This window comes from Podarcis vaucheri, assembly GCF_965113315.1.
Source record: "Podarcis vaucheri genome assembly, chromosome: 4".
Taxonomy (NCBI): Eukaryota; Metazoa; Chordata; class Lepidosauria; order Squamata; family Lacertidae; genus Podarcis; species Podarcis vaucheri.
In genome coordinates, this window is record NC_138762.1 from 59,946,771 (window position 1) to 59,960,851 (window position 14,081).

Sequence of the window (14,081 nt, forward strand, 5' to 3'; positions counted from 1 at the left end):
CAACATAAAAACACAAAACAGAGTAACAAACAAAACCTAAACCTACCCCACAGAGATATGTAACGAAGGCACCATGTGAGCCTGTCTGGGGAGAGTATTCCACAAATGGGGATCCACCAAAGAAAACTTCTGCTACTGTTATTATTACTACTATTTATTAAATTTCTATGTCGCCCTTCACCTAAAGTTCACAGTGCAGTTTACAATAAACACAAAAATGCATGTCATAGTAACAAAACCCCCAAACACATTGTTTAAAAGGCCATTGTTTAATTAGCCAAAGGCCTGGGAGAAGAGGAAAGTTTTTTGTATTCAGCTTTATGTGCTTGGCAAATAAATAAATCGAATTTTTTTTCCAGGAAAAAACAATTTTGCACCAGAGGCAGAGTTAGGGTAGCACAATCAGTTCTGCCACACTCAGCACGAAGCTAAGGAGGTGCCACAGGGCTTCACAACTAGTATATTTAGCAGAATGGAAGGCTAGAGGTGCAGTTGCTGAATTTTGGACTCTCACAGGGCACTGCTGAAATTTGAAAAACCTAAGTTGGCCCTGATTGCACCCAATGTGCTTTGATTACAGGCATCTACCAATCAACACGCGTCCAAAAGATGTGTGATCATGCACGTGGGTGTGATGGCAAACTTGAACATGACTTGAAAAAGTCATGAAAAGGGCGGAACAGGGGCGTGACGTGGTGGAACAGGATATGACATACTTATACACGCTTGTGGGCCAGGAACAGAACTCCCACACAAAATGGTCATTGACTGTGCAATTTTTGCTTTAGGAGTGATCCCCAGAACATAACCCCCACATAAGTTGTGGGATTACTGAATAAGAAACCCTGTATATATTTCAGATTAGGCAAGGCCCAGCTCTAACATTTATACAACATCTGTATAGCTACTTACTTTAAATGATTAAAAAAACATTTACAAAATTTGCTATTAATTTAATTTATGTTCAAGCTTTCTTCATGCAAGTGGCCTTAAAACTGAATAAACTTTCACTTTTTTAAAGTAATAAGCTAAATGGTTTTCTAAGGCATTTCCAAGCTGGAAAGAACTCTCATCCCCCAATGCTTTTTTCTACCTTCTCCACCTTTCTCCACCTGGAAAGGCAAAGTGGTTGAGAAAGAACCACAAAGATCATCCCTGTACATGCTTCTGTCTCTCTACCTGGACACATACCTTATTCCCCTCTCTGAGACTTTTCAAGAGAGACAGAGCAAATGCCCACATTTGAGTTTCTGTTATTGAAAGACAGACTATAAATTGCAAATAAACTAGCTTGAAAAGACAAGATAGGATAGAGATGGAGAGGTGAAGAGAAATGTCTTCCCCCATGTGGCTTTAGCCTGCTACTTATCAGCGATGGTGCCAAAGAATAGTGGCTAACGCAAAACAACTCACAATACAGTGAAATATTGCTAGGCCAGTGAGACTAGTTTATTGAGAACAGTTCAAAAATGCATGAATCAATGCAGGTGGTGCAGTCTTATAGATGTCTTCTCCCGCAGATCCAGAAAAAGAGGAGGGAGGAAAACAGGCTTCCTGAAGTTCATACTTTGCTGAGCATCAAATGGAGGAATATGAACACAAAATCTTACAACCTTAATATCTATTTAATGACCCAGGTAGGAGCATCAGCACATACATACAAGCCCTGGCCCTTCAATAAATGACAGCAATTAGCCAAACATATGAGGGTAAGATTTGATACCTTATGTCCTGATTTGGATAGGTTCCAGTTTGGGTATTATCGAATATAGTAAGATCATGAAATAATACCCACATTTAGAACTTGGATACTGGAGCCATTTCTGCTTGTTTAGGGAGTTACTTGTACATTACTGGATCTCAGATACAGTCATACCTCGAGTTGAATGTGCTTCAGGTTGAGCGCTTTCGGGTTGCACTCAAGACATAACGGAGCGCGTTACTTCCGGGTTTCGCCACTCGCGCATGCACAGACTGTCAAAATGACGTCACGAGCATGCGCGGAAGCGGCAAAACGTGACCCGCGCAGACACACCATCGCGTCTTACATTCTATTCAGGATGTGAACGGGGCTCCGGAATGGATCCCATTCACATTCCGAGGTACCACTGTAGTTTTGTTGTGTTGTTCCCACTCTGTAAATATCAATTCCGCTTCATAAGATGGCTCCTCTGCACCACTGTTAAGTGCCTAGTCCTAACTACTACTAGCGGACTGACAATAACGTAACAAACCCCTAGTTACTTCCTGAATGAAACATAATCAGGAACACACAAAAACAGAACAGTGTATGGAAATTATTGTCCTCATATACCTGTGCGTCTCAGTCTAACCCTTCCAGTAAATGGCAATGAAGTGAAGTCAGACATGAGCATGAAACAGGAGGAGGGTTTACCCCCACTTCTCACTCCTTAGAATTTTCCTCTCACTTCCATCTATTTCACACAATGAGTACAAACTGTGGCTAATCTTGTCAGCAGGTACATGAGGGTGGGGGTTTGTTCCCATTCTCTTACTAAATAGCCTGTTGGGTTAGATTAGTTGCAACCATTGATTTACAAGATCCAAGAGTAGTGTTCACAAGGGAACGATGAGCACCACTATAGTCCTTTAGTTAACTGCCACTCCTCCTACAACCAAGGAGAAAAGGTCTTTCAAAAATAAAGCACTGGTTTCCCTCACTGACTGTGGTAACCACAACTGTAATAACTGCCGAGGAAGTTCCATCCACAGGTTCTTACAAACAACTAAATGCTTCACATCATAATTTACCATACACACAGCACCAATGAAGGCCTTCAGGAATCCATAACGCTGGACACAGAGAACTCAAGAAATTATCCTTAAGGAGTCTATCCCTTCTATGAGCAATACCTTTAATCTATATTAGTAAAGCAATCTGAATCCTATCTGATAAGAAAATATGTTTATTGTTTGAATCGTAATTGCACTAAAATTCAAGGCCTGTAATTCCACCTTCAGCTTTTAGTTTGCCAAGCAAATTAAAACTGCAGTCATTCTAAACTTTAGCTTTTTAAGGTGCTTCCGCAACACATTCATCAGAGTGCTCCCAAATAGTTCAGATCTAGTTATAATAGCAAGTTATAAAACTGTATATATAAAATTATTATATAAAATTATATATGTATGTATGTATGTGTGTGTGTGTATATGTGTGTATTTAAATCAAGTAGAGATTAAAAGGCTGAATTATTATAATCATTCAGTATACTTCCTATTAGAGAAAAATGGAAAATATGAATGTGAACAAGAGATCTAAAAATTGTGATTCTCTTAAAAATATATACTCAAATGAAATACAAGTTGTAATTCTGAAAATGTAATAGCAGACTGTCTAAAAATGATGTAGCTATCTTATGGCCTTATGCCAAAACATAAGGTGGCTGAAAAGAACTAGCCAACTCCAAGATTTATACTTTAATGTACAATGACAAAAAATGATCTAGAATGATGTATATATTTATTCCTTCATATTTCCATGAACAGACTTTAAGAAAAAGAAAAAGATGACTATTGATGCCCAAAAAGAAAAAAGACTTTTTGGGATGTGTGGATATATTAATTGGGGTGTGTCAAAGCTTAATTTAGGGAGCACACTCAGAGTTTCTTATGCATTTTTACATATTTCGGCTATTCTTGGTACATGTGTACACACACGTACATACTCTCCAAATAAAGTACTGGCCTAAAGTATAGCATCACCTCTTAGATTACAATCTTTGGCTGTATGGGTGTATCAGTTTTGATGGTCCAAAGCTTATTTAAGGGTACACACCCCTAGTTCTTTATTCTCTTATTTAGGCATGATGGCACCATGTTCTTGTGAAACCCTGGAATCATTGATTGAAAGAATGATTGTTTTTAACTGTTTTTAGATTGTTTTTATTGTTATTGATATGTTTGCCACACTGGGAGGAAGAGACGGATATAAATGAAATAAAATAAAATAAATGATAACTAGTGAAAATGATAATAATATAATGAAACATTCCCTAATTATAGTTTGATATAAATTTTATGGATGTAGATGCACAATAGGAGGATGGCCAATGACCATTTTGGAATATTGCTTCCTTAGACCTGTGCCAACCTGCATATGATGTCTATCTAATTTTGATCATTCCAGACTTGCATTCTATCCAAGTATAAAATGCCACCAGTAATGGCATTCCCACAGAAATCTCTTACAGGTACAGGACTATCACTGGTGTCTCAGTGATCATTCTGATTCATAGTGTTTGTAGGAAAGTTTCCATTATTGTAGCTAAATTAGGCCTCAATCCAGGGAGTCACAGAATGAGCTCCACATGAGAAGTCACATTTCTAAGGCTGTAGTCCTATGCATTACCTAGGAGTTAAGTCCCTCTGAAACCAGTAGGACTTAATTCTGAGAAAACAAGCATAGGGTTGCAGGACATTTTCCAGAACTCCTTGTGTAAATGCAATATGACCACACATTGAACAAAAGACTTGCAGGATATTCAGAAGAGACTTCTGAGCTGCATGGGGAAAGTGAGAAATCAAATTTCTGTACGGCAATGTCTAGCTTATGTCACAATGAGAAGCTGATTCTGTCCTGCAAGAGATATTTCCTTTTTTGTTGTTAAACCATCAATTCAATTTACATGGAACTTGAAACGGCTTACTTTTTTAGAAATGCAACAAATAAATAAATTACAGAATATCACTGTCTAAATACCTCAGATCACAACATTACCAAAATATGACTAAGCGAAATCTATTTTTAAAAAATATTGGTTTTTTAACCATCCTGTACCACCAAACAGAAGAAAAAAATCCACGAGAAATCAATCTGATTTATTTCCAAATAGAAGCAGTAAGGACCTAACAATAAGTTATACATTCTCTGATAATCCTAGTCACACATGTGTTTGCAAAACTAGACTATTATATTGAATAATTGCAAAAATAAATTAACAGAATGAAACTTAGTGTATCCATTGCATGAACAGTATGTCCATTACATTCTATTAAAAAAACATTGACAAACCTATTGGTTATGGCCTAATTTTATCAATGCACTAAATAAAAACATAGTCAATTACTGTCATACTAACTTCAGTCAATATGACTTCTGTTATACAGTGGTACCTCTGGTTACATACTTAATTCGTTCCGGAGGTCCGTTCTTAACCTGAAACTGTTCTTAACCTGAAGCACCACTTTAGTTAATGGGGCCTCCTGCTGCTGCCGCGCAATTTCTGTTCTCATCCGGAAGCAAAGTTCTTAACCTGAGGTACTATTTCTGGGTTAGCAGAGTCTGTAACCTGAAGCGTCTGTAACCTGAAGCGTATGTAACCCGAGGTACCACTGTATACACACCCAATGTACCAGTGAATTGCTGCCTTAAAAAAGAGAGAAAATAAAATAAACAGAAGACTAAAATGCATGAAACTGTAGTGGAGACCTTAAAATAAAATACATTTCACTCCATGCAACTGTCTTTGAAACAAAGTTGTTCCAACAGTAAACAAGAATTCCCATGAAACATTAGGGTAACAAACCATAAACATTATACAAAGTACTGGCAAAAATGACTGAGGATGGATTCAAAGTGCACTGAATATATCTGATGGCAAATTCTATCTAACCCTACGCATAGGCATACCTCTCATTGCATAACAGTAAAACCTTACTTAAGAGCTTCCTTGGCAATATATTATCACTGACATTAGCATAAAAACCTCTGGGTATGAGTGAGAAAGAAGTTGCCCTCTGCTGCAAGGAGAAAACACCAACCTACAAACATGGGTATAGATATTTAAATATTTAGGCTTCGGTCCTAATATGCAATGAACATTACCTTTACACATACTTTATAAGGAAATATAAATGCAATGTATTTACACACAGTTATTCAACATACTGAATCTAGTTGGCACACTAGTCAGCAGTATAAATAGATTTTATACTAGAATTTCTTATATTTAATTGTGCATGGGGGAGGGGTGACCCAGGATAATATTGGGCCTACCATACTTCTTTAACGTGCCCTTTAAGCCTGAAAGGTTAGAGCACCATACTATCACAAATCTCATTAGAATAAGGTCTACAGTATAACAAAACAATTGCTGCAGCACAAATAGAAACCTAAGCAAGTGCACAGAGGAACTAGAAGATCCAAAAGCCAGAGTGCAATAGCAGAAGCTTGCTTATCATATACACCCACCAATGCCTAACTGCAAGCCAGGAAGTAAGAGTCATCATACTGCCCTGCCCCCATATTAAGAACAGAAGCAGATGCACTAGCCTTATCCAAAGCAGGGTATCAGGGAAATATTTGCAACACCTTTTTCCTATCAGCTCAATGCTTCAAATGAAGAACTGCTTGTAAACATTAAATCGGACCCTGAGGATTTGTTTACACTAGTATTTCACTTGGTATGAGAAGTACAAAACGCATATTCCTGTGCTGTCCCCCCCCCACCCCCGTACAGAGTAGAAAATGCATTCTGCATGGGGAAATTAAGAGCAGAATCAGACATATATCATAGTTTAAATATCCCTTTCTGCACCTTAGATCAAGAAGCATATAATTTTCATATCCAACAAAAACAGTGGAACTTCTTACAACAGGCCTAGAAAAGTGCTCCTGAGAGACTGCCATTGTTGTCACTAGGTACCATACACTTAAATGTACTTGCATGTTCTAAAACTGTACTGATTAGCAAACTTGAAGCAACACTGTTTACATAAAAAACTAACAGTGAGGGAGGGGGAGTAAAATAGACTCAAAATAATGACCACATTATGAACTTGCTCCTATCATAAACCACAAGCTTACCTGAGCAACAAAAAACTTAAAAGATGCCAATCCATAGGACAGATATCTCAGGATTATCATGGACCCAGGAAGTAACCCAACAGGAAAGTCGTTTAGGTTCCCCCACAACTCAGTGATACTTTGCTCAATAGCAAAATAGAACCTAGTTATTTTCTGACACAAAAGTCAGACTCTCCACACAGGCAGTTTTTCCTCTTAAATTGTTCAGCACCTCATAGGCCTGGCCTTGTGCATCTGAAAAGGCCCACAGCCCTCACCAGAACTACTGATGAACAATGTAAATGAACCCAGGCTGAAACCTAAAAATGACTGAAGTGTTCAACTGGCTGCTTAGATCTTGCCTTTTAAAAAACTATTATAACTCAGAGGAAGCAATTCGTTCCCAAATGGTTTGGATTGGTGTTATCATCAAAGAATGAAGAGTTCTACACCATGACCATTACCTACTACACATAAGGCATAAATTGTTGCACCATCCATGGTTTTGGTGAACTTACTGGTTTTTTGCTATGTCAGCCATGAGCTTTACATTTATACACATGTTTGACTATGACCAACTTTCAATGAAGCACTTTACTGCAATCTTTGCCTAGTGACAGCCCATTCTGGAAAGTAAGCCCCCAACCACATAAGGCCTGGGACATCACTCTTTCAACAGAACCCATCTGTTTTAAATCCATCTGCCCTAGTTTGCAATTTCTGCATACTTTTAATTTAGGCTATAATACTGTCCCCACTTACCATGGAGTAAGCCCTAACCAACTCAATGAGACTTATTTTGGAGTAAGCATGCATAGGATTAACTTGAATATATTTTCATATTCAGAAACGTCAATCCAAACCATACAATGACAAGATAACAATATACTATCCATTTTCATGTATACTCTAGCAATGTTACCCAATTGTTGGGCTCTGCTTAATAGGAAAAGAAACCTTCTCAGTTCTAACCCTTAAAATCCACAAGTACCAAACTCTGTTTTAATAATGTCACAAGAACCCAAGCCTCAAGTTATATACAAAAGATAAATACACATTTGAACTAAATATACAAGAAAAATGAAAACACATTACAGTTATATCGTGTGATATTAAAAAGAACACAATACCAAAAGTACTCATGCTGTTCATCTTTGCAGATTGTGGCCTAACATTTTAAGCAGCAGAAACTCATCCATTTTTTAAAACATATGTGTCTTATTCTAAAACAGTTTTCAGTAAGATTTCAAATTCTGATAGTCTCTAACATACCAGAAACTATATACGCACAGCAGATTTTTAAAAAATTAAAATAACTACTTAAACATTAAATGCTTTGGAGAACCTGTCTATTTTAACATTGCAATGAAAGCCAATAGAACAGAGGAAAATGCCATTACATAAAACAAAACAGACATACCCACGTAAAAAATCATTCACAACATAGTAAGTTCACCAGTTACAACAAAAGGAAAAAAATGTAAGCAAGCATTAAGGTCTAAAGTAGACTATTAAATCCAAATGGGAATGCCAATTTTAAAATAAGGAAATAATTTCATTTATATCCAGTCCAAAACATTAAGATGTCAAAATATAGACTCTAGCTCTGAAAATGCAGTGTCAAATGAATCAGCATTACAGCCTTTCTTACAGCATAATAATGGTTAAAACTGTCCAGAAAATTAAATGGTCATATCTAGGCGCTAGACAGCTGCATGCTCCACAGGTTGATGCCGTTTATCCATGCTGTAAAAGTGCAATATTCTACTTTAGAAAACCGGAGGCAGGAGCTCTCAATACATTAGTGGGATTTGCAGCTCCAAAAAGCCACACTCTTCAACTGATATACATATTCATCCCTACTATTTATTTCCCTGTTTACCTCCTCCCACCCTGTTCTTTCCCCTCCCTATCCGGCCATCTTGGGCAGTCAGGAGCAGCCATTAGTTAACTAAATGACAGGACCAAGAACTTTTTTAAATATAGGAACAAGATTTCTCTTCACACGCTCAGGTGAGCAGCAACAGCCTCTCCCCCATGGCCTGACAAAACAGCATGATGAGGCGAAAAGCCTGGGAGAGAAGACTCACTCAAGGAAGATGCACTTTGGGAGGAAGATGGCTCGAGAGTAAACAAATCACTTGGCGACTGACTCCCCAAAGTGACACACCATGGAAGAAAAGGGATCCCGCTTCTTCTAAAGCCCTTCTTTCGTGCTTATATGAATTAAGTTGGGTCGCTTCGGTCCTGTCCAGCTTTATGAGTAAATATGAGCAAAAGGGCTTTAAAAAACCAGGAGGGGGGGGGGAAAGGAGGTCCAAGGTGGCCAATGGCAGATAAGGAACGCCCGATCTCCCGATTATTCGCGAGGTTGCTCCCAGCTGGAGGGATTCAGGCCAGATGCGCAGGCACTCTCTGTCCTACTTTTTGGACAAAGCCCAGAAAGTGACCGAGAGCAGCTTTCCACGCCACGCGCCCCTCTCTTCCCCCTCCGCGCCCAGGGGAGCAGAGGGAGGCACCTCCGGGCACCACACGCGCGCCAAGCGAGCCATTCTCGTCCGAAAGCCAGGGAAAGAGGTGGCGGCCACGCAGGGCAGGCTCGACCCAAGTCTCCTGGCGAGTCCCACGGGCGCGCTGCTGCGGCGGCGGCGGCGGTTTAATTCCTCCAGCTCTGCTCCCCACACACACACAACACACACGCACGCACACACAAGCCCACACAACACACGCGAGGGGAGGGTGGCTCCCTCGTCGGTTGCCTCCTCCCCACCCCCACCGGAGCCCAATCCCCCCCTTACCTTTAACAGCAAGGCCTTCGTTCTGGCGCCATCTTCATGAAGCCTCTGAAATCCGAAGAGTCGGCTGCAGAAGGGGGGAGACGGGAGAGAGACAGGCTGAGAAAAACAGCCGCGTCCGCCGAGAGGCTGCCCCCCTCGCCCGCCCCACACGGACGCCTTCATCCGCTCCCTCGCGCTCGCCGCCCGCGCTCCGACCTGGCGATCGCGCCACAACCGCCGCCGCTCTTTTTTATATTCCCCTCTCTCTCTCTCCCACACACACACACGCGCGCACACACACAAGACACACACACACACACCCCGGCCGAGCGAGAACACCGGACGAGCCGGAGCGCGGAGGCTGCCGTTAAGGGGTACCTGTCGAGGCCGGCGAGGACTTCTCTTTCCTCCGCTGTCAGGCTGGCGAAGTCCTCCTCGCTCTGGCCGCTCGCTTTCCCCGCCGCCATTTTCTTTTCCTCATCACCGAAAGAAGCAGTAGAGGCGGCGGCGGCGGCGGCGAGCGACACTCCACACGATTTCATGGAAACGCAGCGCAATTAACTCGCGATCGCAAGGCCCCCCCTCCCCGCGCGCCCACCCCAAGGCCCCCCCAGTGCCGGGCGGGGCGGGGTGCCCGACACACACACGCCACCAACACAACTTTTATTACAACAACAACAGCCGGCAGGGAGGGGGAGGGAGAGGGAGAGGCGGGGGGGAGCCCCGCTGCTCGGAGGAGGAGGGAGGGAGGGAGGGAGGGAAGGAGCCCCAGCGCTGGAGACGCGGGGGGAGGCAGGAGGGGGAGGAGAATAAGGAGGAGGAGGAGGCGGCTGCTGTTGCTGCTGCTGGCGGCGGTGACGGCGGAGCAGTGTTTACATCGCTGCTGAGCCGCCAGCCCCGGCGGCGAGGAGTGAGTGGAGTCGGAGTGACAGGGGCCCGCGCGCGCCCGCGCGGGGTGTATTTGTTGCCTGTACAAACTTCCCCAGCAGCTGCACAAAGTTGTTGTAATTGTGTCACACAGCGAACCCCACGCCGCCACCGTGACCCCCCCTCCCCACCCCGCTTGCCTGTGCCCACGCAGCCAATCGCCGCGCCCAGCCGCGCCCACGTGACCTTTGTTGACTTACGTCAGTCATAGCGCTCCTCTACCGCTACGCTCGAGCTTGGTAGCCGCGCTGCCTTTCACGTAGCGGCTACGCTGCGGAGTTGGGAAGCTGTACTTCGGGTACCCCGATTGCAGCCGGAGCGCGGAATCCTCCATGTGTGGGCGGGGCGGGTGGCGTTAGAAACTTCCTCTACTTTTCTAAAAAGTAGAAAAGGAGCCAAACCTTCCTCACACCCTGTCGGCACAGCATCCACATTTTCGGGACCGATATTCAACGGATAGAGACAGCAGAGGTTTCTGCGGAAGCATTTCTTCATGTCATTCAGAGTCTGGCAGGGCTTTGAAAGCCTTATGACCTCCCGCGCGGAAGAAGGGCAGGGATTGAGAAGCCAAGTTACTCAGGATTTAAAAACGTTGGCATTTACTGTGTTGTTGTTTCTAGGTAGTTCTGCAGGCAGAAATTCAACGCATGTGGCCTTTCCCTGTTCATAGAGATGTAAAAAGCTGCACTATTGAATTTTTACCTGCTTTGCCGACTTTCAAAGAGCAAATTGGTTCTCGGCCTTTTGCCTAAGATCAAGTGCAAAGAGCAAATTGGTTCTCGGACGGACGAACAACACAGGATATGAAAAACGAGAGTATATTTCTAATCATGAGATTCGTAGATTCATTATTCCGTATCAACCCGTTTCAGTTTTGTCAGGGCACGAGGTCAAACGTGTACTTTTGTGTGTTAAAGGACCTATACACCAGCCCTCTTCATTTATGTGGCCAGATACACACTTTCCTTTTCTGTTCAGTTTTTTAAGCTGCCCACTTATTTATTTATTTACCGAAATTTATATACTGTACTGCTTTATAGATGCGTTACATAACTGGTTACAAACTCGTTTCCGTCGGCCTAACGAATCATACCGTTTGCTTAAGAAGTGAGATGTGCTTTAAATTCTCCCAGTTGTGTAGCACGACTTGGGAGCAAGACGGGGGAGCACTGAATTTCCAAAACTTTATTGTATAATTAAAAAAAGCAATTCAACACTGAATGAGGGCGCAGGCCCATCCAACGAGCAGAAACCATTGTGGGAGAACTGTCACGATAACTTTAAAACCTGCAACGAAATGGGGCCGTGTAACCCGGTTCTATTTTATCTGAGGTTGCTATCCGCGCAGTCCCTGCGTCTAGGACTCTTTCCCCGCTAGTGGAGGAGTCTTACAGAACGTCAATCGAAAACCGGAAGCTTAAGTCGCTTTCCTCCCTATCTCTTCGGCTTCCGCCCTCATCACTGGCCGTACGCCATTGGTTGAGAGGGCGGGATTTATGTACACTATGGGCTGTTATTCAACCGTCAGTGAGTCAATCAAGCGACTTTGTCAGTTACCGAAGTAGCAGCAAGTTTGTATGCGGCCTTTAAATTAGGTGCGGGGAGGCCCCAACGGCGGCGGCGGCGGCCAGCAGTTGCTCGAGGGGGAATAGGTTTGGGATTGCGTGCGCATAAATGGCTGCTGCGCTTAAACAGGCGGCTGGTCTGGAGACGCTGCTAGGGAGCCTGTGCGCGTGAAAACACGCGTGGCCGTTACTGCCCCCCACTGCGCAGAAGGGTGCGGGGAGGGGGCGCTCTTCTCGGCCAACGGCTGCGACCCCCGCCCTGCTTTCCTCCCGCCTTCCCTTGGGCCGGGTCTGGGGCGTGGTTCTTCTGGCACCAACGAATAATAATGGCTTCCCTTGCGCGGTGCGTGTGCGCGCGAGGCGAGAGAGAGAGAGAGAGGAGTGGGCCGGGGCTTGGAGCCGAGCCCGCCGGGACGCCTCTGAGGGGGCGGTTCGCGAAGCGGCGGCGGGGCGTCCCCTGCTCAGCCTGCGCGCGGCCGCCTTGGGCGCAGTGGCTCCGCTTCCTCTGCGGCGGCGGCGACAGCGGCTCTTCCCCCGAGTCCCTCTCAGCGAGGGCGAACCGTTAAGTTGCCGCCTCGGAGGAGCGACCCGCGGGAGGGGCGAGGGGACGACTTCCAGAAAGCCAGCCCGGGCTCGCGGCTCCGTGGGCAGGCGCCTTCCCCTTTCCTAGGAAGTGGGGTCAGGGAGCAGCAAGCCCCGCATTAGGCCTCCGCACTCCCCCCCCCCCTCACAAAAAAAGCGACTCCCAAGTTAATGTGTTTCTTCAGCCCGAAGCAGAAAGCAGCCTTTCCGTGGGCGTGGAAGCCTCTGACTCCAGGGAGAACGTGTGACAGAGACCGCTTCGGGAGGGCTTCCTCCATTTTCCTTGCTGATTACCTTTCCTGAGAATAGACACGTGTTAGGGTGGAGAGCGGCGAGCCTGGGCTGTGAAAAACGGGGCAGCGCAAATACAGTATAAACGTTTCCTGGCGCTTGCGGGAGAAAAACAACAAACGCCATACTCTCTCACACACACATACCCTAACTAACGCACTTTCACGAGTCTTCAGCTCCCCTCAGTACACCCGGAAGGAAGAAAATGCAAAGTTGAAATGTTTTGCTTTGCTTCCCCCAAGGACCGCTCTGGGAGACTTCTCGTATTAATAATTCTGTATTTATCTAAACTCGTCTGTCGAAAGAGTGTATGTCAGTAGTTTTACATAATGGAAACATAGGCTTTTTCAAAACTGCCCAATTTCCTAAAATATCAAACACAGTCTAATACTGTATACACTTACCTGAAAGTCAGCCCTGTCTAACTCAACAGGGCTTTCTTCTGAGCAACCTAACTAGAATTTTCCTATTACACTATAATAGCTGTGTGCTACATTCTTGTCGGATGAAAATTGTCCTTGTGAGAGTGAGCTGGGAAATAATAACTTTGTCTCCCAAGTACTTTTAGATACAGTTACTAGTGTAATGCCTTGTTTTTGTGATGTTCAGGTAAGAAAGAATTTCATCCAATGAATTTTTATGAGCTGCTGTAGAGTTCTTGAAATTGACTTAAATGTAGACCAAAGGCAAATAGTCTTTACCCTAGTTCTTTATTTTCCAGCTGCACATAGTACAGCCACACCTCATAATAGTATTGTGAAGACTTGCATGTTGAAGAAGTATTATGTTTCCATACTGTATAGTTTCGTTTGTGAAATCCTTTGAAAATACTTGGCCATTTTTTCTTCTCATATTTGCATATTGTATTTTTCCTCAGTTTTAATTTCTTTGGTGAAAATGGGAGTGGTGCTTCTCCTGAAAATTGAATTGACTGTATTTCTGCTGAGCCATACCACAGCCATTGTGTTATGCTGTACCACATTAATTTATAAAGCCTGTCGTTAATTTTGGAATGTAAGGACTTCATTCACCAACGTTCTGGAAATATGAAGTTTGGAAGAGCTGTAGGCACCACCTTGTCTGCTTGTTTCTCTTCTCCCTTGGTTCACTGTTCCCCCCCCACACACACACACA

General features: G+C 43.8%; 1 protein-coding gene across 4 annotated transcripts in view; it reads right to left on the reverse strand.

Moving 5' to 3' along the window:
* KDM6A (lysine demethylase 6A) overlaps nt 1–10,183 on the reverse strand; it is a 107,555-nt gene extending 97,372 nt beyond the window's left edge. For 2 of the 4 annotated variants that reach the window (XM_082219814.1, XM_082219813.1), the window contains exons 1-2: nt 9,961–10,183; nt 9,604–9,667 (exon numbers count right to left, since the gene is read on the reverse strand). In XM_082219814.1, the coding sequence (XP_082075940.1) occupies nt 9,604–9,667; nt 9,961–10,124 (228 nt within the window). In that variant the 5' untranslated portion in view covers nt 10,125–10,183. The remainder of the gene's footprint in view (nt 1–9,603; nt 9,668–9,960) is intronic. The other 2 variants (XM_082219816.1, XM_082219815.1) reach the window with 1 other exon arrangement.
* Nucleotides 10,184–14,081: the final 3,898 nt, after the last annotated feature.